We start from the raw sequence: 25,172 nt of genomic DNA on the forward strand, positions 1-25,172 counted from the left end.
AATAAAATCACCCAGACCATCGTACGTTCTACCCGCGAATAAAAGCGCGCGAGTGCTGGCGACGAACGCGGCTGAAGCAAAGATGAAACGAGCCGGCCATCTCCGTCGCACGGAGGGTGCATGCGATAACAACATCCCACGTGCGAGGTCTGCCGTCGATTGCTCCTCAAGCAGAAAGAAAACGCCCCGCCCGTATTTCATCGGGCGAAGGAACATGAAGGGATGCTAGGGGAGTGCGGGGGGGGGGGTCTGTGTCGCTCGAGCAGTAACTGCGAACTTTGATTATAAGTGTGCGGTAGCGTGGGCTATCTCAGCAGAAACACACATCACGAAACCGCTCGTATACCCTTCTACTGGCTGTGCTCTTTGTGCTCTTTCCGTTTCGCGTTTACAAGACAGACCACACGAAAACAGCTTCTCTACTTGAAGGGGCTGTGTTTCCTTACACCAGCGTTTTGTGGTTACGCAAGATCGTATCCAAAAGAGTTAGCTGTCAGCCTTACTTCGTATACCATTTCAATTTGTTGCTGCCCCATTCATTGCTTTGCCCTTGCGGCGAAACTGTGATTTTTTTGTAATTTTTACACTGACGGGTTTTTCTTCGAGCGTGCCCACTAACGCTATCACATTAAAAGATCTAGCCGCCCAAGCGGCAACCCTAGTTTTTTTCTGAGGAGACTGCACGCCGCGATCTTTCGTACAAGCTGACGCTAGGGCTGGCGGTGGGTTGTCCCTATGAGTACTCCCACAGGAGCACAGCAGTGATTGCTTTCGGTGACTCATAGTTTACGCGACAGATGGCCCTGATCGTCTCCTCGCAAATTCCTTGCTCGGCCTGCTTGCAGAATCCCTGCTTTCGTTCTCCCCTTCTTTTTATATCGGCAGCCTGTCAAGCTTCACGTGAACCTCTACCTGGCCTGCATCGCCCGAACATGAGAGCCTCCATGTTCGGGCCGCCCTCACAGACTTTTCATGCGCGCAGGCGTGGGTTAGCGGCAACTACAATGTCGCGGTAGCTCTTGAGTGTGGCTGCGTTACAATTTTAGATTTCGAAGGACCAAAAAGTCTCTTTCTCGATTTTATAAACTTCCCGATCTAACGAAATAATTCGGGCGCAGTCATCACTTTTTTAAATCGGTCCAGTTTCAACTGTATATAAAACTCCTCAATTATATAAGACACAATAATCAGTCGCAAAAATGCCGATTATGTACCGATTGCGTCAAGAAACTTCAGCCAGTTCAGCAGCTGGACGAGTTCGTATTGTGCATTGTTGGTAACCCTACGCAATCGTTCGCGTTGCCGTCGCTCGTACGTGTTTTCTTTTTCTGGCCATGTTGATTTTCAGGTTCGTTCTTTTGTTTGTTTTGCGTTCTATCGTTCTTGCTTTTACTTGCTTTCCTGAAGTGCGTTTGAAACACCTTTGCAGAAGCGGAAGAACATCGCCCATTTTCTTCGTCATGGCGCTGGCGATGTTGTACAGCTTTGTGGAAAACTGCTATTATCAGTATCCACCGGCCGTTCTGTTTTACCTGCCGCTACTAAGGTGTGTGAGTACTCGTTTGCCTTTAGCTGAGACATCAGTTTACTTATTAATCTACTTATTTAGAATACATCATAGGGCTTCAAAACAAGCATTGAGGGAGGGGGTACAGGGCAATAGATAAAGAAAAACAAGCACAAAAGAATTATGAGACAGACCGTAGCAGTAAAGCAGTATGCAACACAAGTGAAATCATTATGCAATACCTAGCGGTCCATAAACCACTACGAGTTCAAAGACGAGATAGTAGTTCCTTTCTCACTTTAACTATCTTTCCTACAGGTGCTATCGCCTCCTCGCCGCTCACTTTCCCATGAAACACGTGGACAGTGTCAGCACTAAGGGTTGAGCGGTTCAGCCTATGAGGATTTCGCGCTTTTCGACAACACTCTGTTACTTCCGCTAACGCAGTCGAAAACGCACAAAAACGAAGTGCAATCAGTTGACCGCGCACGATAGCCATGCGAGACAAGGCGCAACGGGCGTTCGACTGCATGACAAAGCAGGGCAGGAGACCATTCAGCTTGTTCGCTGACGACCTCACGTGAACAAACTGCTGGCGTCACGAATTGTGCGGAAAAGACGGGGAATGCCAGGACTGAATAACGCGCTCGCTTGCATTTCCAGATGTGTTGTTTAGTGGCCCTTTGAAATGTCTACTTAGTTCAAGAAAATCTTTACGGTATGTGATTGTGGTGACGGCTTCGGGAAGATCATTCTATAGTACAATGGCACGTGGTAGTGCAGACGAATTAAAAGCTCGAGTCCTTCCGCAAATGCGTTTTGTGCTCAGGTTGTTATGTCGACGGCGAAATTTACGTGTAGGTGGGTGAATTGGTAAGTGATGAGAGAGTAGAATAACATATTTATGAAGTAGGCATACAAGGTACACAAGTTACGGCAAGTCATAGCGCTGACGATGTTGTGCAGCTTTTAGAAAAACTATAATAAACAAGATCCACCTGAAGTTTTCTTTTTTTCTTGCCACTAATAAGGTTAGTGAGCACTAATTAACCATTAGTTGAGATATCAGTTAATAAGATTAGTGATTAGCGAGATTTTCACGAACTTGCACTGTCATTAGCGACTGTCCCTGGAGCACTGTTTTCGTTTTTATGTTTTTGGTGAACTGTAGATACTTGGCACGAAGGATTTCATTCAGTAGGTTATCACGGGTCACTATTGAAACTCGAGGCTAATGCTTTCCGCATACCATTCATACACGTAGGTACCGAAAGCACACATACATATATCGTCCGGTAAGGCGTTATTATATTTAAAATAAAAACGAAATAATGGAATACACCTTCCATGTATATATGGTTTACGCAGTGGAAGTTCATGTCCCCTGTGCAGTATAATGCTACCAAAGACAAGTATTTGGGGAAATTCTAGGGAGCGTGTCGTTTTTGTCAGGAACCACAGAATTACACAAAGCGGTGAAGTGTGAAACAACCACCTAGGTTTTGCTGGGACTGTTCCAGGGGCGACGAAAGACTACGTAGGAGAGAAGCGGTCCCTTACCAAAATGTGCATTGACTGTTTTCAAACGTCTTTGAACATCCTACCAACTTCAATGACGGGCTATGGAACTTTTACGTTCCATTAACATACCGTTAAAGCAAAGTTGCTTTAGTTTAGTTCAAAGACAATTTCTCTAAAGTTAAAATAATATTTGTTAAGAAGATATCAGTGGCACAGCCAGGAGGTGCTCTGGGAGTTTTAGCTCCCTCTTCCCTCCCTCCCCCCAACTACAACATTTACATTTTGCACATACAAACAACAGACGTAAAGAAGGTTGCCTCCTCTCCGCCCCTCCCCCCACCCCGAGAAAAATTGGATACGCCCCTGGTGACGGTCATGTCTTTACTTCATTGGGATGTTGTGATCAACTGTACATTCTGTCACTGATTAGGTATTTCATTACACCAACCCTTTAAAAATATATAAATGTATGTGTGTAAGATATTTCACCTACCTTGGTGGTCCAGTAGTTATGGTGCTCGTCTGCTGACCCGAAGTTCACGGGACCGAATCCCGGCATCGGCGGCCGCATCTTGATGGAGACAAAATGCTAGAGGCCCGTGTACTTAGATTGAGGTGCACGTTAAAGGACCCGACTACGACGTCTCTCATAGTCATATCGTAGTTTTAGGATGACTGTTCACGTAACATTGGCCGTTTCAAGCTGTCCTAGAATGCCTACTGTATGTACGGTTGTTGTTAAGTGCCCACTATGCGATAATTCATCCTTTTGTGAATAAGCGAAGGGCCCACTACACGTACGTAAGGCAACACTCGAATTTACGGAGCTGCTCACTTTGTCGATGCTTTTGCAGCTGATGATGATTAAATATGTCTGAGCGCTTTGTAATGGGTGGGCCTTTAAAACACGCGCTCGTTGCGCAATTCACATGTTTTGACTCCTGGCGCGATTCTACGATTCTGCCACGCAATACTGCATGCGTTAAGGCGACTCCTTCCGCTACATGACATTCATATTGTGTTTTTTTTTTTCCACAGCAGTTTTAAGCAATAGTGTTGCTCTATGGTAGAACGCCTGCTTGCCGCGCAGACGGCCTGGGTGCGACTCTCACGGAAGCTCAAGATTTTACAGCGAAAGTTGTTATGAGATCATTTCACCGGCCGTTTTTGGCGTCGTAGTTGTCCGCCGCCGCCACCGCCGCTGTCCGTAACCAGTATCGATCGAAATAAGAAAAAAATTCCAGGATGCAACGAGGTTCGAACCTGGGCCCTCTGCGTGGGAGCCCAGTATTCAACCTCTGAGCCATGCCGGTGCTTGAAACTGCTTTGCACAAAGGTCCTATACAGGCTTCATGTCGGGAAGGAACCACATTAGCATATGCAATATAGCGTGGTAGAAGAGTAAAATAAGCACCAAGCGTCGCACAACGCGAATTCTGTAACCAGGCGTCACAGAATGCGAATTGCGCAACGAGTAGGTTGTGAAATGCTTCCAACCCATTACAAAGATCTTGCCATAATGCTTCGTCGTCACCAGGCACAGCATCAACAAAGTGCGCATAATGCCTTACATGCGTTTAGCAGGTACCACGGATCACCGTAAAATGACCAAAAATGGCACAGTGCCTGCTGCCCTACTTCTCAAAAATTAGAATGATTTAGAGCGTAGTGGGTTCCTCGCAAGTGCACTTGTATTGGTTGCCAAGGAAGCCTATAAGCGCAGATCCATTTCCTCGGGGTCTCAGTAAAATTACAATGCTTTATAGCGTAGTGGGTTCCTCGCAAGTGCACTTGGATTGATTGCGAAGGAAGCCCATGAGCGCATGATCCATTTCTTCGGGGTCTCAGTAATGTTCTTCGCCCCCCCCCCTCCCGTCTCTCTCCCACGTCAACGTATGTTATGCAGCATGACGGGAGAGGGAAATAGCGAGCGGGAGTCACCCAATGCAAATTACATAACTGGTGGGCCGTTTAAAGCTTCCAACCCATTACAAAGGGCTGAGCCATAATTCTTCATCGTCATCAGTCGTCGCGTCAACAAAGTGCACATAATGCCTTACAGACGTGCAGCTGGTGCCTCGCTTCTCCGCAGAATGACGAATAATGGCTAAGTGGTGCTTCCCAACTTCACAAAAATTGTGATTTATGGCGTAGTGGGTGCCTTGCTAGTGTGCTTGTATTGTAGCCCCAAGAGAGCTTAACGGGCTGTAGAAACGCCGCTCTTCCAGCTTTCGCTGTGACAGTGCTGCGGTTTCAGCGCAGGCCTGGCGTTTTTTTATTATTGATTTTATTTGCATCTTTCACGATTTTCGGTCACGGACAAGATGTTTATTTTTCGCCCACAACCAACAACACCGACGCCGACGCCAACACCGGAATTTCTGCGAAACGAGCTCTTTAACGCTATCGCGTTAAAACTCGTTCGGCTGAGCCGCTGCGAGATGTAGCGACTCGCATGTTTAAAGTCTTGTAAGAAATTACACAGTTGACGCAGAGAGCTAAAATCGGGCTGCAAACGATTCTTATGATTCGCTTTACCGGCTCAATGCGTGTATACAAAATCGTCAAGACCGGTTCAAGGTCCCTTTGAAGTGCGCCGCAAGCCCCTATAACTGCGTTCGTTTCTTTTTTTTTTTGGACACAATCGAGAAGTTTTTGCGACAATTGATTGGCGAAGCAATAAACTCCGACACGGAGGTCCTTAGATGATTACTTGGGATAGTAGTTTATGACCCCTTTAAATAAACTTATGCTCCGATATCATTTCTATCCACTATGACCTTAACTTGAACTAGAACCACCAATTTGATTTTAAAACAATTTTTTTTATTAGTTGTAAAACCGGAAGTACGTGCACGACTGGAAGTGCTTGGAAGAGAAACAAAAGTGTCACTTGTTGCTCGTGGAAAAAGGGGGAAATTTTGTGGACTCGTTTCTTTGTTTGACAGAACCTTAATGAAAACCAGCAGATAATGCAGCCAAGGAAGGTATAGGGGACGTTAACTGTACTGTTTCAAGTGTATTGCAACAATTGTGAAATAGATGTGAAGAAAGTAAAGTGGACGAAAAGACAAGTTGCCGCCGGCAGGGACAAAACCTGTAACCTTCGGATAACGCGCCCGATGCTCTACCGATTGAGCTACGGCGGCGGTCGTCCTCTCGTTCACTTCACCTGGTATTTTATGTGCATGGAAACTTCGGAGTATCAGTCAGCACCACTCGTAGTGATAACTACGAGTGGTGCTGATAACTACGAGTGGAACACTTTCTTTGCCAGCTGGAGTCACGTAGCACGTGATCTCTTAACGATCGGACAGCTTCCCAGTAAGCCCTCGCACACTACCCGAAGGCATCAAGTCTGCCGGAACGAGACCTTCGCTGTGAATGAATGAAAGAAGGGGAAAATTTCGAGGGTTCGTTCCTTTGTTTGACGCAACCTTAATGAAAACCAGCAGACAAGAGAGAGAGAAAGAGCGAGAATTTATTAACAAGCACTTCCGGTCGAGCACGTACTTCTGGTTTTACAAATAATAAAAAAAAAATTGTTTTAAAATGAAATCGACGGTTCTGGCTCAGAGAGAGAGAGAGAGAGAGAGAGAGAGAGAGAGAGAGAGTTTATTTACAGAAAGGCAGAGAGGTCGGCCTGAGCTATAGTTTTCTCTGGCCTGCTACTCTACACTGGGGTGGGGGGGGGGGGGGCATGGGAACGAAAGTGATGAACGACGATGGTAAGGTAGGCAGATGAGAATGTAGTTCCGTTACGCTGGGGCAAATCTAAGAAGAAGATGCTTTTAATGAGCAGAAGGAGGAGAGGTCGGCCTGGAAAGCGGGTTCTAGCCTGCTACTCCTCACGGGGGTAAGGGGAAAGGGGAAAGAAAGAGAAAGAGGGAGGTGTGATGATAGGCGACGATGGTATGGCAAATGAGTCACTGTACACACTGTTTTGCACGGGGACAGGGCACGCGCAAAAGTCTTTATGCCGCACATGCTCTAAAGACGAGCATCTAAACCTGTATCGCTTAGAAATCTCAATAGGCACTTTAAACTTCGTTGGGCCTGGTCTGCATGCTCCCAAGCACCCAAAAGCTTCTCCTCCGAAAAAGGTCGGGGCAAATCTAAAGACGGGCATCCAGTCTAGTGGCTTCTAAGAAAGCTACGACTGCTTCTATAACCACACTTGTGCTGCTGACGTCAGGCCAAAGACATGAGGCCAAGGAAGGTGTAAGGAACGTCAATTATACTGTTTAAGAGTATTGTAGTAATTGTGATATAGGTGTGAAGAAAGTAAAATGCGCGAAAAGACAACTTCACACACTACCCTCATAATGGCGCTGGATAGGTACTTCAAATATTTCAGCGAAACGCGGCCTACACGACAGCTTACAAGCTCCACTGTGTAAGCAAATGTTAAAATTGTCCCTTCTAATGGAAGAAGAGCAAGATTAAGCAAGTTCCATGCTATGGTGTCTTCCATGTGTCGCTTAGTGAGACGAGGCGTTAAACGGCACTACTTTTGCTTCCGTACCTCACTTTATGGAGCTCGTTTAAAACGTGATATTTCTAGATATAGCTTGCATGTAACGACGAACCAATCCCGAGAATTACTGTCACGCTCAAAAACGGTCTTCATGTTTCTCTTCTAATTTGCTTTAGGGATGGCAAACATGGAGAACACGTCTATTACATGCCATACAGCCACGTTCCCAGCTACTGCCTCGGAATCGTTGCTGGCTTCTGGTATACGAACAAGTCACATCAACTGCCTAAGGTAAGCGATGGTGTTATTTCTCTTATAGATAAAGGTACGGATGGGGTTTTACCCTTTTGATTGCGCGGTGGCTTATGCCACCTAGCCGTAACTCATATTGAAGTACAAACTCTACGTACTGAAAGACTTAATTTCTCTCCTGCCTTGATTTTAGCCACCACTCAGATAACCTCATCTTGTTTATTTCTAGCTGCTTAAGGTCTATTTTGCCTTCATTGTCCGGAAATCCCAATGCTTGGAAAAATGAGCCCCATTGCCTTGGACTGTAGGGTGAAGCCCTTTACAGATAAGTGTCACGTGTGTTCCGACCCTTTTCATGAATACGGCACATATCAGTGCGTTTTCCGTCACTTTAGTTTTCCAGCGGTGCGTGGGATAGCCAGCGCCATCATGAGGGCGTGGCTAGACAGCGGGGCAGGTGCGTGAGCTGCTCCTCCACATGATCCGCGGAATCTTATCGTCTGTGTTCTTGAACGTTTCAGTTGGTGCGATGTTTTAGTGTTCCTCTATACAGTGAAGGAAAAAAGTGTTAATTTTAAGGGCCCGTTTTTCTTTGTTATACACACTATTAATGAGCCGCGGTAGCTGAGTTGGTAGAGCATCGAACACGTTATTCGAAGGTCGCAGGTTCGGTCCCTGCCCGCGGCAAGTTATCGTTTCGTCCACTGTTCTTTCTTCACATTTACCTTACATTTACTAATAACATCCCCTATACTTTCCTTGGCATTATTGTCTGTTAGTGCTCATCTATACAGTGAGTGATACTTTGTGCCATTCAACAAGTTGGTTCAGCAGTTTGACTTTACTGCTGCGGTTGCAGGGCCGTGACACCAACCTTCCTTCGTGCGTCCCCGGAACCATCCATCCAGGACAACCATCCAGGATGGTTATCAGGTGGTCCTCCTTTCCACACCACCTGCTTCGCTCACACCCCATAGCTTCACCTTTGCTTTCCTCCTTTCTACCCAGCTTCACCCTCTCCTCATCGCTACCCTTTCTCTATCAGGCTCAACTCGCTACGCAAGCCTTTCCTCTCATCCACATAGCTTTACCCGCGCTCTCCCTCTCATCAGGCTTTGCTGTCGCAGCTGGGGTATAGAAAGTGCGGACGAAGGATCCACAGGGATTCACCTCTGCCTTAAACAAATCCGCTGTTAAAAGGGCTGACTTTTTCGCGAGAGCCCGTAGCGACGGCCCCTTCATCTCTCTGTGCCAAGACGTGAACTTTCACTGTTGCGTTTTGGAGACACCATCGCTAACGATGCCTTGTAATGATCGTGGTTTGGCTGTCCAGTGTAAAACTGAATGTGGCTTTCACTGCCTTGAAATATTTCAGTACAGAGCCACCTCCTTGATTCGTTTGCATTTGACAGCTTACTTGTCAACACGTGAATTAATTGGAGCGTTGTAATACTTCATTTGCTTATCACACCTGCGTGTTAAAGGGACGCTGAAGTGAAGCAATAAATTAGTTTGGAGTGATAAGGCATACTCTGAAAACTCTAGTGTCGTTAGTTTGATCACCACAGGTTCCTTAATAGATGAGAAAATCAGTGTAAAAAATTTCACTTAAATATCCCGCCTAAATCTTTGATGGTGACGTCACTGATTTCAAGGTGCTTTTTAGTATTTTGGCCCCCTTAGCTCAGCGAAATTTCTTGAAACTTGGTATGTTAAATCTCTGGAGCCCTCGGAAGAGAATTTACTTCATTTTCACCGATTAACAACTACGCAGGCCTTAGCACACGCCGTCAAATTCTAGGACGTCACGGCGAGCGGTGCGGGTACTTCAAGGTGACATCGCCACCCGCATTTGCCTTTTGCGCTTTTACTCACTTACCGAGCGTCTTCTCGCAGCAAGCATGGTGTTTTTGGTATCGTGAAAGAGTAGTTTACTGATACAAGCAAAATATTTGTCTTCTTAGTGTCCGTTTAAAGATGACACTTCTCCTGCGCGTGCGAAGGTCATTCTGGCTTGCATGAACGTTTCTCTGAAATCGTAAAGTTCTTTGCATCGATCTTGCGATTTACCAACCTTCTCCACTCTTCTCATTCATCTTGCTTCTTCTCTGTCCAAGCCCATCGATGCAGTCTGAACATTTATTTTGCGGTCTCGTCAGCACTCTTTTTGCCATAACTTTAATTCTTTGCATCCATCCGGATTTTTCGCTCCCGGACAACGCCGGCGACGCCAGATTTTCTGCGACACTGACTCCTTAACGCTTACGCGTTGAAAGATTTTGAGTGGACTCTAAAGCAGCGAATCGGGTCTGTTGGCACATCTTAATTAAGGATGATGAATAGAACAAGAGCGTAAGAACAGAGCGCTCTTTCTGTAGTGGTCTCTTCTGATGCTCTTGCTTTATTTCACCCTTTATTCGAGTGGACGTCGTTTTATCCACCGCATTAAAATTTTCAGGGTTGGGCGCGAAAGTTAATAATTCTACTCAATAAAACAAATATCATGAGCCACTTGTGTGAAGTGTAGAAGGCGCGGTTTGTTGCCTCTTTGCAATGCGGGAAAGATTATTTTGGAGGAGTGTTGAAAGAAGCAGCCAAGCAAACATATGGTCCTTGCAGCTTGCGCCCAGGACAGAGTAAGTGAAAGTACCCAAGGGGGGACCTTAAATGGGTTTCTACGCCGCAGTCTTTGCCAAAGATTCAAAGTAGAGCCGAAGCTAGGCCGCTGAAATATGATGAAAGAGATGCATCTTACCATGCAGTGACGAACCATTGTGTAGTCTTCCTGCAAACGTAGAACCTGCTGGGCTCAAGACTGCTTTCAGAATCCGAGATTCTTGGATCGTGGCCGCGTGCGCCGACATGAACGAAGGCATTGCTTGTTCACTTGAGGTCGGACTTGCATTTGCTTAACCATCCTGGCTTTCCTTGCTTCTATTCTCGCCCGCCGCGTTGGTGCAGTGATTATGGTGCTTGACTGCTGACACGAAATTCGTGGGATTGAATCCTTGCCGCGGCGGCTGCATTTCGATGGAGGCGAAATGCTAGAGCTCCTGTGGTTAGATTTAAGTGCACGTTAAAGAACACCAGGGGGTACAAATTCCCGGAGCCCTCCACTACGGTGTTCCTCCTAATCATGTAGCGGTTTTGGGACGTAGAACCTCAGCACTTATTATTATTGCTTCTCAGTTCCTGTGAAGTGCCACGTGACTTTGGTAACAAAGCATTGCGTCCACTGTAACGATGCAGCTCAAGGTGGCCTTTCTGTGGGTGGCAGCACTTTGCGCTATCTGCATCGCCCAGTTCGGCAGTGTCCTGTGGGCGGGATACGAACACCCTTCAAGGATCACGACGGCTATGTACGCGGCCACACACCGAGGACTGTTCAGCGCGGGAATAGCTTGGGTCATCTACGCCTGCCTCACAGGCAGAGCCGGTGAGTGCATCCCACGTTGACCAGAACACGAGAGCTGAAAACGATTCCAGAACGATTCTATTTGTAATGGTGTAATAGTAGCGCAAAAAAGACGAAGACAAGAAAGTGAACACCCCGAGCGCTTACTAACAACTGAAAGCTTTATTGCTTGAACAGAAAATATGTATCTAAACATGACGCTCGACTAATTCCCGCGCATGTGCATCGTGGGCAAGGCAAAAGGCAAAAACCAGAACAAAAGCACACCTCCGTCAACCCCCCTCCCCCCAACAGGCTGGAGTAGTATCAAGGAAAGCGTCAAGTTGAGCGTCAATTGAGCGTCATATTGAGCGTCAAGTTTAGATATATATGTTCTGTTCAAGCATAAAGCTTTCAGTTGTTAGTAAGCGCTTGTGATGTTCACTTTCTTGTCTTCGTCTTTTTTGCGCTACTATTACACCATTATGAATCAGTACCTATTAGCTCGCCTTTCCGTTTTGCTTCGATTCTATTTGCGCTCTAAAATATGTGTGAAGAACTCGGCTTAAGCCAAATAAGCGCATAAAACTGTATGCTTTGGCTTGAGCTTGAAACTGACTTGCAAATGTTTTGATCAGCCTTCTTCCAGTGTTTCATAAACTTGTGTTGCTGTGGCTGCAATGTGACCCACAAAACACCACAGTGGTCTAGTGGTTATGATGCTTGACTGATCGCCCAAAGGCCGCGGGATCGAATCCCGCCTGCGGCGGCCGCATTTCGATGTAGGCAAAATGCTAGAGACCCGTGTGCTTAGATTTAGGTGCACGTTAAAGAACCCCAGGTGGTGAGAAATTCCGGAGCCCTCCACTACGGCGTCTCTCATAATCATATCGAGTTTTTGGGATGTGTAGGCTCAGCAATTATTATATATTAATGCGACCCACTTTCAGAATTGTATTGACCATGTTTTTAACGACAATGCTCACACCAAAACACCTCGTGGAAGGTTATAGATTCCGAAGTTTTGTCGTTTGGCGCATTTGCAATACTAAAAAAAAGAATACGCATGTTATGATGAACATTCCGTCTGAATCTCCCAGCACAAGGAGCCAAATAATCTGAAAGACCGGAGGCCTTTTCTTTTGCTGTACCAGTGTACTACAACCAGCACAAGAAACTGGATATCTAATGCCTTCCGCCCTAAACGAAAAAAAAAAGAAATGAAATATGAATAGAAAAAATCAACTGTTAAGAGCAACAGCTCTAGCAAAGCAGCTGCAAATATTAAAAAAGTAATGAATACTTTCCTAAACTTTTGACTGATTCTGATGGTTTAGGACAACACGAAGTACATCGTTATGTTTGGAAACTTCTAATGCAACGAATGTGGATGTCCAACTTAGAAAGTTTGGATGGATAAATAAATGAATGGTACGTCAGCTTCAAAATTAAAGCTGTATCTCCAAAAAAAAAAGAAACCTTCAAGCCTTAATGCCTTTAGAAACACCAAATTATATGTCAAAACTCATTGCAATAGAGAAACTGCAAATCTGTCGGGTTTCGGAAGCAGAATACTGTGTAGTTTACGTGCATTGTAGAACTAAAAATTGCGAACTTCAGGGCGATTAACACTGGACTTCATAATATGGAATAATTATTTCTGAATAAGGGTATCGCTAGAGGTGAAAGTCTACAAAGCGAAATTAGAAATATGGCACTGGACCTGAAAATGATAGTTTACTGCGTCGAAAACCACATAGATATACACTAATTAAGGGCGTCAAGTGGTTCCCATTATGGTACTAGCTGCAAAAAAAAAAAGCGACAACAAACAAAAGGGCGCAAGATCTACACAAACCAGTCGGGCATCAGTAATGACGACTACAAGTACTAGTATAGTTGCAGTCTTTTGACTCAGCAATGCTCGGCCTCATGGGTAACCACCAACATTCTCACACACTGCGCGCATGTATCGCCACTCTGAATTTGCAGGGTTCCTCACGAGCCTACTGGCATGGCCTGGATGGGCTCCGTTGAGTAGGCTTTCCTTCTCCGCATACATGATTCAGGATATCGTGATCCAGTATGAGTGGAGAAGTCTTGCCAGCAGAGTTGACGGAGGCTATTATTTCATGGTAAGCATTGTTACGTCTTTCAAATGTGTACTCAGTGCAGTGTACTCAGTGCTTGAAGCAGTTCAGTGGCCTCGTGTTTTTATGCAGTTATGTTAGCATAGGCTTGTTGTACATCCGTACAACTACGCTCTTTCTGAAAGGTACAATACCGCGCCTCACTGCACTAACATGCAATTGCACAGAATAGAATAATTTCGCTGTGCCATTGTAGTGGTAGTTTCCTTATTGAAGCCTGATTTTGACAAGGTAATCAACTGTAGATTGCTATGGCTCAAGATAGAGCATCTAGTACAGTAAACCGGGCTAGTTGGTATCCATTCATTATGTAACAGCGCGAAAAGGACAGGAACACTTTCGAAGGCACACATACGACAGGACACAGCGCTGACTATCAACTGAAATTTTTTATTCCGCAAACGGATTTATAAGGGTAGGCCGAACTTGCGCGCCTGCGCAGGTTCGCTCTACCCTTAAAAATTCAGTTGATAGTCAGTGCTGTGTCCTGTCGTATGTGTGCCTTCGAACGTTTAACGCGATAGCGTAAAGAGCTCGTATCGCAGAAATTTCCGCCGTCGGTGTCGGCCCCGTTGGTTGTGAGCGAAAAATCATCATCTTGTCCGTGACCGAAAAATCGAAAAAGCTGCAATAAAATAAATAATAAAAATGTTGGGTCCGAGTGAGAATCGAACCCAGGCCGTCTGCGTGGCAGCAGGTGTTCTACCACACAGCCACACTCCTGCTTGGAACTGCACTGAAAGCAACTGTCATGCTCGCACAAACGCGTCCTGTATACAGGTGTCACAGTACGAGATGTAATATCGCAGTAACATTGCGTGGTACAAGCGTACATTGCCCTCGAGCGTCACACCATGTCAACATCATAACGACTTGGTGGTTTAAAGACAGCCACCCATTACAAAAGGGACACACATTACTGCGCGTATTCCCTTAAGACCACGTAGTGGGTGCATCGCAACTTCGAAAAAGTTTCTCGCGCATAATTGCTCCTGGTTTAAAGCATGCTACCCATTACATAAGACTTTGGTGCGCGCATTCTGTTAAACACTCGTAGTGTTCGAAGTGCGCACTAGTGGTAGGAAATCGCTATCGCGTTCAACTCTTAAAGGCGAAGCTTAAGCGTCCCCCAATTTTTTCTGTCCTTTCGCGCTGTTACATAATGGATAGAACATCCTTTACAGCAAAGCTGCTACTGTTGTGTAACGAACGAAACTGATTTCATTCGAATTTCCTTAGTGAACAAAAAAAAAATCTCGAATCGATAGCAGTGTCTATGTGCACAACGATAGTATTTTTGTCTCTTCAGATCGTTTTGGCTTAATTTTTTTTCGGAGCTTCACTTCATACGTAAACAGACTCGATTTGCCAAAGGATGCTCCGCATCGATAACGGATGTTTCTTATCGATAATGTAAACAAAACTCAACAAAACAACACCGGAAGTCGCCTACTCGTAAGCTGCTTCACTGAACCTCATTGAAGACGCTCATGAGGCATGTGCCGGGAGTGGGACTCCCAGAAGTGATGTCTCCGCGAAACACAGCTTTGGCGTTTTAATTCGTAAACAGGGTGTCCCAACTATTACGCAGCACGGAAAAAAAAAGAGGAACGGCGTCACAAGCAGCAAACCTAGTACATATTGTTCCCAATACACAAACTTTTTTCGTTAATGAGGTTTCATTAATTGGTCATAATTATACTTGTAACTCGACAACTACACACCTAATTATCGAAATATCAATGAGGCACATGTAGGCATGCGCAAATAACGTCTAACTGCGCTATTTTCAACCGCGTGCTAATTACGTGCTCATTTTTTGCGGGTTCATAAAGAAAGCCCGCGAAATGTGAAAAATAAAACGTGACTACGCTCCCACCCAGAAAAGAAAGCAGCGCCCTCAATAAGCTTAGTGCAATCAACCGCTCTGCAAGGGTACAGGACAAGGGCCAGCAACATGCTTGACGATTTTGCAGGGACTCCTTCCGCTCGATTGCACGCCGCTATCATTATCAATATCTCAAGGCCAACTGTCTTAATGATAACGCGGCAGGAGCACTGTTCCGATTACGGCCGACTCCTCTGTAAGACCAAAGCGACGCGTTTCTTGGGATGCGGAGTGGCAGATAGGGCGATTCATATTTTTTTCTTCTGTATTTTTCCCTTAATATTTCAGTGAGCCTATTTGAGGGCGCTGCTCCTTGGTGCGCGCTTCAGTCGATTCACATGCCATTTTTCAGATTTGGCGGGCTTTCTTTATCAACCCGAAAAAATGAGCACACAACTAGTACGTCGTTGAAAATAGCGCAGCAAGATGGCATTTCAACGTGCCAACATAAGCCTCATTGACATTTTGATATTGTCACGTGGTCGTGACGTCGACGAAGGCAGCAGTCAGCCCGTCAGAGATGAAACTTTTTATTTGGCCGAACTTGTGGCCGGGAAACTGAAAGTCAAACTACAGCAATACACTGATAGCGGCGAACAGAGTGTCCACCGTCGATCAACTGACAAGCGGTGAAGCGCGTCGGCATTTATACATGTGCCGTCGAATATTCCAGCGTTTTCGCTGGTTGTCGCGCAAGCTCTAGAATAAGCTCGAGTGTTCGCGTCTTGCGCGCAATCTTAACAAAACGATCTACAATAATCGCGAAGCTTCTCGAACAATGAGGCGCAGTTTGCGCTGAGTGTTACTGAGTCTTTGTGGGCGACAACCGAATGCAGCAAACGTGATAATAAGAAACGCACATAGCAATATTTAGGTAAGTACTTGCCGATTTACTAGTATGATTATGACTAAATAATTAAACTCTAATTTACAAAAAAAAAAAAAATTCGGCAGATCCCATACGTTGTGGCAATCGGTGTCATGCGAAGCAGTCAGCGAGTACTTCTATGCTGTATTTCATGGCGTTGAGCCAAGCCTTACGCGGTGTATCGACGTGTTTTTGTAAGTGTAGTAGTTGTGTGGACATCTTGGGCTTACCAGGCACGTCGACAACAATGGCGTTTAAAGGGTAACTTATGGTGCCACGTTACGTCAGCCCTTACGTTAGAGTACATACGTCAGTATTATCGAAACTAAGTGCACTTTGTGGTGCAATCATGTGAATATCATATGTAACTTTTGTTAATGTATTCCTCCGGGGTCGAGCAATGTTTCCATATAGCTTGCTGAATCAGAGGAATACAAATGTAATGTTTATTAGACTGCTATAAAAGCGGAGCCAACACTGGAACCACCGACGTTAATCTGATGTGACGCCTGTGTCCTAGGAGCGCATATGTAGTGTTTATTGCTTTCTTGTAAAATCAGATAGCCGGCACCACAACCACAATCGACGCTCCACCGAAATTACGCCTGTACAGGCTGTTTTTCCAGAACAGTTTACAGAGCTGGCGTGGCTCTGTGGTAGAATACCCGATTGCCACGCAGAATGCTTGGGTTCGATTCCTTCTGGGATCCTAATTTTCTTTGTTTCCATTCGTCGGGTCAGCGCTGCTGATCTCGGTTTTTCTTAACGCTTTCGCATTTAAATTACCAATGTCTGTTCTCGCCGTTTCTGGGTAGCTATAAACTGTCAGTCACCTGTGGCGCATACCCTTACACCGCGGCCCGTGGTAAACGGGTATGTGCCACGCGTGTCTGGAGGAAAGGGTTTGACGCAGGCCCGTAGCCAGGGGGGGTGCCCTAAAGGTTCAGCCCCCCCCCCCCCCCAAAAAAAAAATTTGATGAGGGGGGTGTTTTACTGAAAAATAATGAAAATAGGTGTTTTTTCTCAAATAGTCAAGTTCTTCAGCAAGTGCCCCCCTCCCCCAACTTAAGGAGGCGATCATGAGACACCCAGACGTAGGCGGCTAGATAGATAGATAGATAGATAGATAGAAACGCTCAAAGAGCCAAGGGTTCGCTAAGAAATGCTTCGCACTTAAAAAATTAGTAGTGGCTACTCCAGTTTACTGGGAACAATACGCACTTTGCTGGCTTCGCGTTTCGCCGTTCCTCATTTTTAAAATCTTGCTGCGTGATAGTTGGAAAACCCCGTATAGGGCATGTTCCGCAAGAAATCTGTCAGTCACAAAAAGCCCCGTTTTGCAGGCGTGTGCCTGTGCGGCTGATTCGTGCAGTGATGCCTGGCCAGGTCTTAAGACGTATGAACAGTGCTCGGCGATTGAAGGCGATACTGGGAGCTCGTGGCTGCTGGTGATGAGGGAGACGGTGAGGGCGAGAGCGTTAGTGACCATGGTGACTGCGTCCAGAAGTCAACTGTTCAGCCTGTGGTTCTTGGTGACTTGTCTTAGGTCGAGGATCAGGGTCACCTCCAGATTCTTTTTTCGAAGTGTTCTCGACCTACACCTATTCTGCAGCGAGTAATGACTGTTTATCGTGCTCTCCTAAAGGGACCGACAACTGCCCAGAACATGAAATGAGATGACTGCAGCGATGGAAAGATTGTCCGTCGCATTGACTAAAACCAACCCTGTTTATCTCGTGAGAGGTGGATTTATATTTTTATTTCTTCATTGAAAGTCGCGAAAAATGACCTTTGGCGCCTCTGGCGGCAAAATCATAAACGGTTCGATGAAGGCCGGTCACGTGACCGTTCATTGGTGTACGCGTTCGATGACTTTTCTGTTAGTACTGAAATATTGTTCATTTCTTTATATTAAAAGATATTACTCCATAAACATATACATATAGGCCTGCGTTAGTTGTATGCAACAAAGTGGCGCTGCCTCCGCTTGGGGTAATGCTCCCATGCTCGTCACCGCGTTCAGCAACTTCAGCGTGCTCACGCAACCGTGCCGACCGTGCATGCAGTTTTATAGGACAATCCATTGGTTTCGTGCGCTGATGCGTTGTAGTGTTGTAGTTTCTTAGACGACCTGTGCCACTAGCGCCAGTAGCGTTGCTGTGTTCAAGTCGACCCACACCACAATGCCTGGAACGAAGTGCGCCGTCAAGGGCTGCCGACGAGGCATGCCCGATGTCGGTGTTTCGTTTCACGTAGCGCCTCAGAACCCTTTCTGGAGAAGACAGTGGGACAGTGCTGTTGGTTTCACCCTACCGCGAAATGGACGCGTCTGCTCCGACCATTTTCGATTTTGCGATTTTCTGCAGTTATTATATGCAAAGAAGCCGCGACTTCGACGCCGTCTGAAGAGCAGTGCTGTTCCGTCTATCGGCCTGGGCACGGTAAGGAGCATTGTTGTTATTTTCATATTGAGACACTGATGTCACACGGGCAATTCCGATAGCGATCGCGAATCGCGCGGCATTCGTAAAGCCATGTGACTCGACTTAGTTTAGCTTACTTGGCACGACAGTACAGACAATCAACTTACGGTCGCGATGGGTGACGATTTTGGTCTATCCGGATCCATCTGATCACCCATCGCGACCGTAAGTTGATTGTCTGTACTGTCGTGCCAAGTAAGCTAAACTAAGTCGAGTCACATGGCTTACGAATGCCGCACGATTCCTGATCGCTATCGGAATTGCCCGTGTGACATCAGTGTCTCAATATGAAATTAGTGTCCGTGTAGCAGCACCCTATCTCGTCCGAGGCGGTACAGTACCGATCGTGTTAGATCGCGATCGAGACCGATCCGGGTCGATAGGCTCGGCTGTGATCGGACCCCACCTCCAGCTTTTGCAAATGATCAAATACCCCGATCTGGCTCGATCGCAATCGAAAGTGCACCGTGTTCGCCGCAGTGGCCGCGACGTCGTGCTGACGCCGTGAGGATGTTCCGAGCAGCCTTGAGAAGCAGCTTATAAGATGGACATTCGAAATTATTTATTTGCTTCGATTTGGAGTTACGATTATTAGTTGTGTAAGACGCTTCTCTAAATTGACACGTTGATTCCAAGTTGCGACTTTTTGAGTCAACAACAAGAATGCGTTTTTGGAGGTTTGCTTCTTTGTGCCGGGGGTACCTGACCGCCGACTTACTCTCTAGTCCTGCTAATAGTTTTTATTGGCATTTCTCCCGCACTCACTTTAGAACGCAGCCCTTAGGCGGCCGTTCCTAGGTTGAACGTCGTCCATCGTAGACCATCGCCGTAACCGAGCGAACGAGCGCAACGAAATACCTCCCGGTTTGCGCGCCTCGGGCCACGCGACGCTCTTGATCTCTTGCCCTGGGGTGCTATGCAGGATGGCCCGAGCTTCTGGGGCACACGAGTTTGCTCCGAGCTTGCATTACGGTGGTCATGACAGGAAGACAGTGCGGAGCACGCGATAGCAGCGTTGATAAAAACGGCTACAAGAACGAGAATGGCGTCACAAGCACACGTGCGGCATATGCGGCGGTTTTCAAAGGAACACCGCGTGCGAACGCGTCAGCGCCGCCACTCAGTCAACATTTTGACACTGCAGCGACGTCAGCGTGATTGTCGCGCTATCTTTTTGCCGACTGATCATCGCGCCTCCCATTGGCGTGTTCGTGGGCGTTTGTCCTCTTTCGGAAAACTCTTTCGTTCCACCTGCAGCATGGAAATTTACACTCTCGAAGGCAACAAGGGCGCACGCGCAGCGCTCTGGTGCAGCTCGTTTCGCTTCTCTGGAATATTACAGATAAATAAACGGACAGGTTACTGCTATACTTACATTACACGTCTGAAGATTTTTCTGTAGTAGCGAATCGTTAGAAACACTGCCTCCACAAACAAGTAAATAGTCAACAAGTAATTAGTTCTCGCCAAAAATCCCACCAGGGGCGCTTGCTTCATAGCTGTGCGTGGTACGTCGTGAGTCGTGAGAGCGGTGAATGTGAATGCGAGACATCGTAGCCACGTGATGATATAACCATTAGTTCTTCGAGGGTGTGTGCATAGTCTGTGCGATTAGGCTCATAGATGAATCGTGCTGCTCGCTGACGTTGCGTCGTGAGCACTGTTCCTCGGCAAGAGGAAACGCGGTGGGCGGACCCGCTCTTCGCCGCGGGCATCTGTCAATCAAATTGACTGACGCGCGAACTCGGGCACAAACTCGTTGATTCTGAAAAGGCCCCAGTTCAACTCGTAACTGTCATAGTGCCGGTGTGCTTGTCAAGTGTTTTATGCGGTGGACGCTACTCAGCAGCTTCTTTGCATATAAAATAATTTGGTCAGCTTGCACTACTTGTGCGAAGGCTGGAGCCATCGGAGGAGCTTGTGATCACCTAGCTTCTTCCAGCTTTTTACGTGGCTCGCCTACTCAGTACGCTTGGTCTGCTTCGGAGTAATGACAGTGTCGGTTCGGTTTCAATATTGGTGCTATCGATTAGGAAGGTCTTAACTAACATGATATTGAATGTACTTTCTTAATTGTTAATGTTGAATTACCGCGACATTAATTACCCAGGTTTATTTCCCAAGGTCCTGAATAGCACGGTGGTAATTAGCATAATACTAATTAGCACGATCCTAATTAACACGACTTCAGTGAGTAAGGTCTTCATTATCTTGGTTTTAAGTACACGCTCCTAATTAGCGTCTTGTTAATTAGCACTAATTGTCGATGTTTTAATTACAGTGGCTATAACGAATCATGTTTATTTCGCAAGTTCCTGAATAGTACAGAGGTAATTAGCATAATGCTAATGAGCACGAGCCTAATTAGCACGCTCCTAATTAGCGTCGTGTTAGTTAACATTAATTTATAGTGTCTTAATTACCATGGCGTTAAGTATTCAGGTTTAATTCGCAAGATCCTGAATAGTACAGATGTAATTAGCATAATCCTAATTTGCACAACCCTAATTAACATGATCTCGGTGAGTAAGGTCTTGATTATCTTGGTTTTAATTACATGCTCCTAATCAGCGTCGTGTTAGTTAGCATGATCTTAATTACCTTGTTCCTAGCTTTACATGACTTCATTAGCATGGTCTTAGTAAGACGTGGTTTAGCTCGGCCTTCGCATGATTTGGCCTAATCAGCTTCGCCATAGCACGTCCTGACTTAGCTAGGTATACCGCCCAGCCAATTAGCTAATCAGCTGGGCGCACGTGCTCTGGGAGCGAGCAGACGATGAAGAAGAGAACGACGAGGGCGCGCGCCGGTCGAGCAACGCGCTAGAATGTACAGGCCGACCATGGTGATTATACACGTGGCCTCGGCGATTAGCTCTAGCCGCCGTGTTATAAGGCGCTCGGTCGGAACTAATCTCAGAGGACACGGTGCTGATTATACTAAAGGATACTTAGTGCAGACATTAAACGCTTGAGAATGAATTCAAACGGCCCGCGTAAACATAAAAAAATATAGTTCGTAGAGCTTTCTGCCACTTTTCTTGTATGGGTGCACTTCTGCACTCAGTGGAACGACAAACAAATGAAAGAAGTTTGACGACACCACCCAAACTTCTCGACCGCCCTTGACGTGACGCCGCGTTCCATCGTAACCAATGGAACGGAGCGCACGCTGAGGGATGGATTTCACCTTCTCGTACTATTAGCTGGTTCAAAGGGGGTGTGGCCTAAGCTCGGAAAGATCCCGAGTTTCGCCAAACTCGGGCCATCCTGCATAGCTCCCCTGCTCTTCTCGCCTCCGAAACAGAACATAAAAAGAAACAATACACAAAAGAATAAAAAAAAATTGTATATAAAATTAAGGATTTGACCCGCCGCGTGGTGTAGCGGTTACGGTGCTCGACTGCTGACTAGTGATGCAGAACTATCGATGGTACTATCGATACTATCGATAGCTGAGTCACTATCGAACTATCGATGGTAAAAGATACTATCGATAGCGCTATCGATAGTAAAAAATTCGATGGTACTATCGATAGTATAAAATCAACAGCGCGGACTCACTGCAGAATAAACTTGGTTCCCCGCGCGCGTGGTACAAGTGGAGCCAGAGGAGCAGGCTGAAGGGCAAGAAAGTTGACAGGCTTGTGTTCTTCACCAGAGTGCTTTGCTGACACATGATCATAAAGTCAAACTGTTCAGCTGTAGCGGAAAGGAAACCTTTACATGTGGCGGGACTGCGAGGGTTCAAATTGATATTGCATTTTATGATTTCAAAATAAGAAAAAAGTTATTTGTAAGGTGTAACTGGTTGCTTTGGATTCGAATTTATTGATGGATATATTGCGCCAGAAATAGTTAATTTCTCTGCCGAAAATTGCTCATAAATTAAGCGAAGCTGGTAGTAAGCTATCGGAAATATTTTGGCAATATGGCCGGCCAGCAACCGCATCATTATTCACACCACTATCGATAGTATTGTCACGTCGTTGTGACGGTGAAAAATGCTGCAGCAAGAATGGGAAATACGGAGCCCTTTATTTGGGCGAACTTGTGCCCAGAAAATCAAAACTGCAAATACAAGCGATACATGCTGCGCACTGATAGCGGCGGGAGCAGTCGTCAGCCGCTGAGTTCTCTCATCATCGGTGGAACGCGTCGTCCTTTATACATCAGCCATCAAACCTTCCAGCGTTATCGCTGGTGCTCGCGTAAGCTCTCGAATAAACTTGACTATGCTCGTCCGGCGCGTAATCTTAACAAAATGATCTCAAACAATTCTGAAACATTACGGCGCGGGCTGTGTCAACCGTTGCTAACAGTCTTCGTGGGGTGAAACCCTAATACGTCAAAACAAAGCAATAAACACGCGTGGCAGTAATAGCGCTCTAGTAATATTAACGATGGTACTACCGATTGCACTATCGATAGTTTGTCGATAGTAGCACTATCGATAGTTTGTTTACACTATCGATAGTTAAAAAAAAAAACTATCTATACTATCGATAGTCAATTTACCGATAGTTCTGCATCACTACTGCTGATCCGAAGGTTGCGGGATCGAATCGCGGCCGCAGCGGCCATATTTTGATGGAGGCGAAATGCTAGAGGCTTGATTGTTTATATTTAGGCGCACGTTCCTGCTGGTCGACACTTCCGGAGCCCTCCACTACGGCATATCTCATAATCGTATCGTGGTTTTGGGACGTAAAACCTCAACAATTATTATTATGAAAATAAGAAAAAAAAAGAGTCCTTGACAGCATATTAGAACCGCGAAAACAGAAAACAATTATGTGAAAACGGTCAAAATATAAAGAAACACAAAATAAAAAAAGCAAACAAAAAGTAAAATAAGATTAAAAAGCTAAACAGAGCTGTCTCTCCCAAATTCCTTGCATCCGTATATCGCCAAATGTGAAAGCACGCATACAGCTGCGCTCACATGTCGCACTAGAAAGTACCATAATCTTCGGTATTTTTTTTTTCTCTTTCTTTATGTTCAGCTGGTCCTGTCGGCTGGGAACTTCGTCGCTTCAATTGTGGCCGCGTTTCTGCTGCACACATTTTTCGAGAAGCCTTTCGCTGTGTTGGCCGCCATACTTGAAGAACATTTTCTGCCACCAGGACGTCAAGTCTTGCCACGCCCACTGAAAAGCACAACGGCGTCATCGCAGGGTCCACGCACAGCCACGAAGGCAACTGATTCAAGACATAATGAGAAAGAGTGCACCAATTGAGGTGGACAGCAACCCCGCATGGAGCCAAGGGTGCTTTCCAAGGAACGCCTGTCAGTTTTAGCGGAAACGAAAACAGTTCAGTGCCTTCTGTGATATCAAACGCACTCGTCTGTGTAGATGAAATGCTACGCCACCTGAACTCTCAAGTTACCACATGCTGCGCTAGGTGTAGCGCTTTCATTGTGATAATGTATTCACTTTTTCGTACTTGGTTGAAGGGAGGACTGTTGGACTATGACTGTGAAGTTCTAACATATTCGAAGAGTAACTTTCTTTGCTGTCATTTGCGGGAAATGTTGCGTTTTCAACGACGAAATAAATGTATAACGCCAGGAAGCCATAAAAGGGGATAGGGAAGTCAATCATTGAAGTTAGAGAAAATGGTGCACATGAAACATTTGCATAAAGAAACGCGTATTGATTGATTCATTCATTGGATGAGGCATCCTGTTTCCGTTTGATATATATAAAAAAAGCCTCGTTCATTCTGACGCACATTTTCGACTTGCATCAAGTGCGTATTGGTCTTGAAACTGGGTTTTACGCGAATAACAATTCGCGATCTTTTTTTTCTTTCACTGCTACGACGTTATAAATTATTTTTTCACGCGGAGATAAGGACTATTTACTACAACATAAAATTAGCAGCAATATTATACGCATCAGTTGTAATATTAACTGAGTAACTTGGAAGGATAGCTGTTGCCGGTTTCCTTATTTTCATTCGCTCTTCTAGAAGCGAAGTAATACTTCAAGCGCTGCGTGACTGAGTCACAAATATCCAGATAACGAGAAAAGTCATGCATTTTCAATGCACTTGGTTCAAACTCGCAGGAAACGCCCTCTGACTCTTGCAGTGGCGTAAATCCAGTTAAATCGCAAGGAGGGAACACATCTTGCAATAGCGGGCGTTTTGTTTTTATTTTTATTTATATAGGTATTAAAATCATGCTTTAAAATAAAAGTAAAAAGAAAACGAGCACGGGTTCCCATATTATGTAATTGCGTTGTTTTATTGAGTCTTCTCCGAAAGCGGTCAAGCGGCAGTTGCGATTTCAATAGTGTCGCACAGCTGAAGGGTACGGAACACAGGCCTGCACACACTACAAAATAAACTGGCATTAACAAAAAAAAGTTATTGCAATATACCTAAATCTCAAGCAATTTAAATATATAGTGTTTGAAAGATAAATCTCAAGGGGGGACAATGCAAGAGGTGTACCCCCTCCCCCAGCCTGAACACAAGGGGGTCAGCGCCCCCCCGACACCCCCCGTGATTTACGCCAGTGGTTGTATTTGCGGGATAACCATTGTTCCATTTAATAGAATTTATGAATTTTTGAAAATTCCTAAAATAAAGGTAAGCTTGGTTTTACGCTTAAAAGTTATACAG

The 25,172-nt window shown here is 45.7% G+C and overlaps 1 protein-coding gene across 1 annotated transcript; it reads left to right on the plus strand.

The window, feature by feature from the left end:
* The first annotated feature begins 1,265 nt into the window (after positions 1–1,265).
* Positions 1,266–24,618, plus strand: LOC119406534 (nose resistant to fluoxetine protein 6-like). The gene is made up of 5 exons (XM_037673273.2): positions 1,266–1,546; positions 7,682–7,796; positions 11,007–11,193; positions 13,144–13,286; positions 23,546–24,618. Exons 1-5 carry the CDS (start codon positions 1,335–1,337, stop codon positions 23,777–23,779), a joined length of 891 nt encoding a protein of 296 aa, XP_037529201.2. The 5' UTR covers positions 1,266–1,334; the 3' UTR covers positions 23,780–24,618.
* The last annotated feature ends 554 nt before the right edge of the window (positions 24,619–25,172 follow it).

The sequence above is a fragment of the Rhipicephalus sanguineus genome, chromosome 10 (assembly GCF_013339695.2).
Source record: "Rhipicephalus sanguineus isolate Rsan-2018 chromosome 10, BIME_Rsan_1.4, whole genome shotgun sequence".
Lineage (NCBI taxonomy): Eukaryota > Metazoa > Arthropoda > Arachnida > Ixodida > Ixodidae > Rhipicephalus > Rhipicephalus sanguineus.

Bases quoted from the DNA above. Each gene is read 5' to 3' on its own strand.
- LOC119406534 (XM_037673273.2), top strand. From the start codon at position 1,335: ATGTTGATTTTCAGGTTCGTTCTTTTGTTTGTTTTGCGTTCTATCGTT. The intron at 7,797-11,006 runs GTAAGCGATGGT...GTAACGATGCAG, and splicing joins AGTCACATCAACTGCCTAAG to CTCAAGGTGGCCTTTCTGTG. The intron at 13,287-23,545 runs GTAAGCATTGTT...CTTTATGTTCAG, and splicing joins ACGGAGGCTATTATTTCATG to CTGGTCCTGTCGGCTGGGAA.